General features: G+C 43.6%; 1 protein-coding gene across 1 annotated transcript in view; it reads left to right on the plus strand.

The window, feature by feature from the left end:
* Positions 1 to 628: 628 nt before the first annotated feature.
* LOC308382580 (E3 ubiquitin-protein ligase TRIM16-like) overlaps positions 629 to 3,306 on the plus strand; it is a gene marked incomplete at its 5' end in the record, with an annotated part of 9,328 nt that continues 6,650 nt past the window's right edge. Inside the window, 3 exons of the mRNA XM_080860976.1 lie at positions 629 to 1,216; positions 2,098 to 2,193; positions 2,425 to 2,658. Of these exons, the coding sequence (XP_080717102.1) occupies positions 629 to 1,216; positions 2,098 to 2,193; positions 2,425 to 2,658 (918 nt within the window). The remainder of the gene's footprint in view (positions 1,217 to 2,097; positions 2,194 to 2,424; positions 2,659 to 3,306) is intronic.

The following is a 3,306-nucleotide window of genomic DNA, read 5'->3' on the forward strand; positions in this document are numbered from 1 at the left end:
GTGTGTTGGTGTCAATGCCTCACTATAGAGATGGGGAATGATGCTGTTTCTACTGTGTGTTGGTGTCAATGCCTCACTATAGAGATGGGGAATGATGCTGTTTCTACTGTGTGTTGGTGTCAATGCTCACTATTTCAAATTAAAGCTGCTAAATGATTTAAAGACACAATTGCACATCCATCCAAACAGCCAGTTCTCAGGCCCACTGCAGATGAAGTTCTCTCATGAACACCATGTCACACCAAGCACTGGGTTGATTCCTCAGGTATACCAGCTATACACTCCCTCTCTTTCTCCCTCCATCTTTCTCTCTCCCTCCCTACATCTTTCTCCCTCTCTCTCTCTCTCTCCCTCTTCCTCTCTCTCTCTCTCTATCTTTTTCACTCAGCCCCACACACTCACAAAGACGCACAATCTCAAATAATCCATCCTTCTCTTTCTCTCCCTCCCTCTTCCTATCTCTTTCTCTCTCTCACACACAAACTCTCACATACTCACACAGACGCACAATCTCAAATAATCTGACTGACTCCTCCTCAACAGCCACTCCTCCTTACAATAAAACACATGACTCAGAAACTGAACTCTCACACTGTTATCTCCCTGTGTGTGATCGTGGCTGTGAGAAATGGCGGAATCTTCGACCCAACGAGAGGAGTCTTTCACTTGTTCAGTTTGTCTGGATCTAATAAAGGATCCAGTTGCTGTTCCATGTGGACACACTTATTGTCTGGGCTGTATTAAAGGTTGCTGGGATCAGGAAGATGGTAAAGGCATCTACAGCTGCCCCCAGTGCAGACAGACATTTAGACCAAGACCTGTTCTCAGTAGAAACATTCTGATTGCTGAAATGGTGGAGGAATTTAGGAAGACCAGAATCCAAACTGATGTTCCTGCTCACTGCTATGCTGGACCTGGAGATGTGGAGTGTGACGTCTGCACTGGGAGAAAACTCAAAGCTGTGAAGTCCTGTCTGGAATGCCTGGTGTCATACTGTGAAGCTCACTTCAAAGTTCACAATGAACTTTTTCCTGGACGAAAACACACAGTGAATGATGCCACAGGCCAGCTACAGGAGAGGATCTGCTCTCGTCATAAGAAGGTTTTTGAAATATTTTGTCGAACCGATCAGAGTTGCATCTGCTATCTGTGTACGATGGACGAGCATAAAGGCCATGACACAGTCACTGCTGCAGCAGAACGGACAGACAAACAGGTCAGTACTGGAGCTACATTTGTGTCTGACATTTCTATGAGGAATCTTGTACGTACTAACTGTGAATGTAATACTAAAACTTCTTTAAGTCTGTCTTTTTTCACAATGACTTTGCCCGTTAGAGAACGGAAGAATAAGGAAGTGATTATCAGGTGCAAGGTTCAGTGTTGAGTAAAATTAGTGAAATATTAACCTAACCATTGCGGACATATTCTTACCTCGTAAAATAATGTTCTGTTCTGTTCCAAAGGTTGTGAGACAGCTTTGCCACAAGTGTTTTTGCTGTTAAATACCAGTGCTCCTCTTGAACTATCATGATTTTCACTTGAAGATGATGTGGTCAAAATTACTTACAGACAACTGGAGTGGTACTGCAGATTTATTAACGATATCGGGAGCATTGTTACAAGCAATCCATGTTCATGAAATGTTCACCAACAATGCCCACCTATCTCTGGGCAAACCCATCTCTTATACCTAAAACCCCTCCCTCGGACTAATACACTCTGGTCACCTTGCCTCCCCAGAGATAAGAATATTTACATAGGATCCCCTTACCCCCAAAGCCCTGAGTGACTCTGTGCTCATATAGACATTACATGACAGGTCAGACAGAATACATGGCCACACTAAGTTACCAATTCAGTTCAAGTAATAATATGTAATCCTATACTAACCTACTTAATTAAATGTGAAACATATAAAATTATATATATATAAATAAGTATAAAACCAACTGCCTCGATGTGTCATTTAATCTCTTAAATAGATTCAAATGTAGTATAAGTTTCTTGCTCATATATGTTCAGATGTCATGTGTGATGTTTGATCATCATTGTTGTAAACAATCCACTGATGAAAAGAAGCTGTTTTTTAAACAGAGGCAGTTGGGGCAGACCCAGAGGAGATTCCAGCAGAGAATCCAGCAGAGAGAGAAGGAGATGCAGAAGCTAAGGAAGGCTGTGGAGACTCTCAAGGTGAGAACTGACCACAAAACACAACAGCTGACTCAGCAATCACTTGTTTTTGAGTTATCACCGTTATGCTGCCATCTCTACATGATACAGACCATCACAAAAAGATATGGATTGGCAGGATTTACCCTTGGTCATTTGATAAAGAAGAGCCAGTCACACCAGAGTGAGTTTGCTCCTTCACTTACCTCTGTGTGTCTCCTGTCCCCCTCCTCTTTGTGTGTCTCCTAACAGAGCTCTGCACAGACAGCAGTGGAGGACAGTGAGAGGATCTTTACTGAGATGATCCGCTCCATTGAGAGAAGGCGCTCTGAGGTGAAAGAGCTGATCAGAGATCAGGAGAAGGCTGAGGTAAGTCAGGCTGAAGACCTCCTGAGGCGACTGGAGCAGGAGATTGCTGACCTGAAGAGGAGAGATGCTGAGCTGGAGCAGCTTTCACACACAGAGGATCACATCCATTTCCTCAAGGTAAGTGTTGATGATGGATTATAAGTCGACAGAATGATTGAGGGCACTGATTTATGTTGAATATATTCCAAGGTGGAAATTTGTATTCAAAGTTTCCAGAAAGAAGCTTGCTCCTCTTATTCACTTTGAACAGATAGCTTACCCCATGCAGTTACGGTGTATATAAAGAAATATTTTGTATTTATCGCTCAAAACATTTGAGCTTACTGACAGGCGAGGCTTGATTCATTGATAAAAGTACATCTGCCCTGACATCATGGCTCACAGTTTGTTTGGAGGCACTTGAGGTGCACAGGTGCCTGCCACTCGGCCTCTCTGGTCAGGCCACATGTAGGTCAGGGCAAACCAGTGGCATTTGGACATTTGGGATTCAGGAACCATTTGTGTTAGGTTTGTTTGGGATTCATAATATAGCATCAACCAACACACTTCAATTTAAGGAATCACAACATGGGCTAATCCCGCTAGCTGTTAGCCAGTTTGAGAGAGCTGCCTGGCAGGGAGTGCTCACACACACACACACACACACACACACACACACACAAACACACACGCACACACACACACACACACACACACACACACACACACACACACACACACACACACACGTGCACCCTCACACACACACACACACACACACACGGA

The sequence above is a fragment of the Sprattus sprattus genome (assembly GCF_963457725.1).
Source record: "Sprattus sprattus genome assembly, contig: scaffold_96, whole genome shotgun sequence".
Lineage (NCBI taxonomy): Eukaryota > Metazoa > Chordata > Actinopteri > Clupeiformes > Clupeidae > Sprattus > Sprattus sprattus.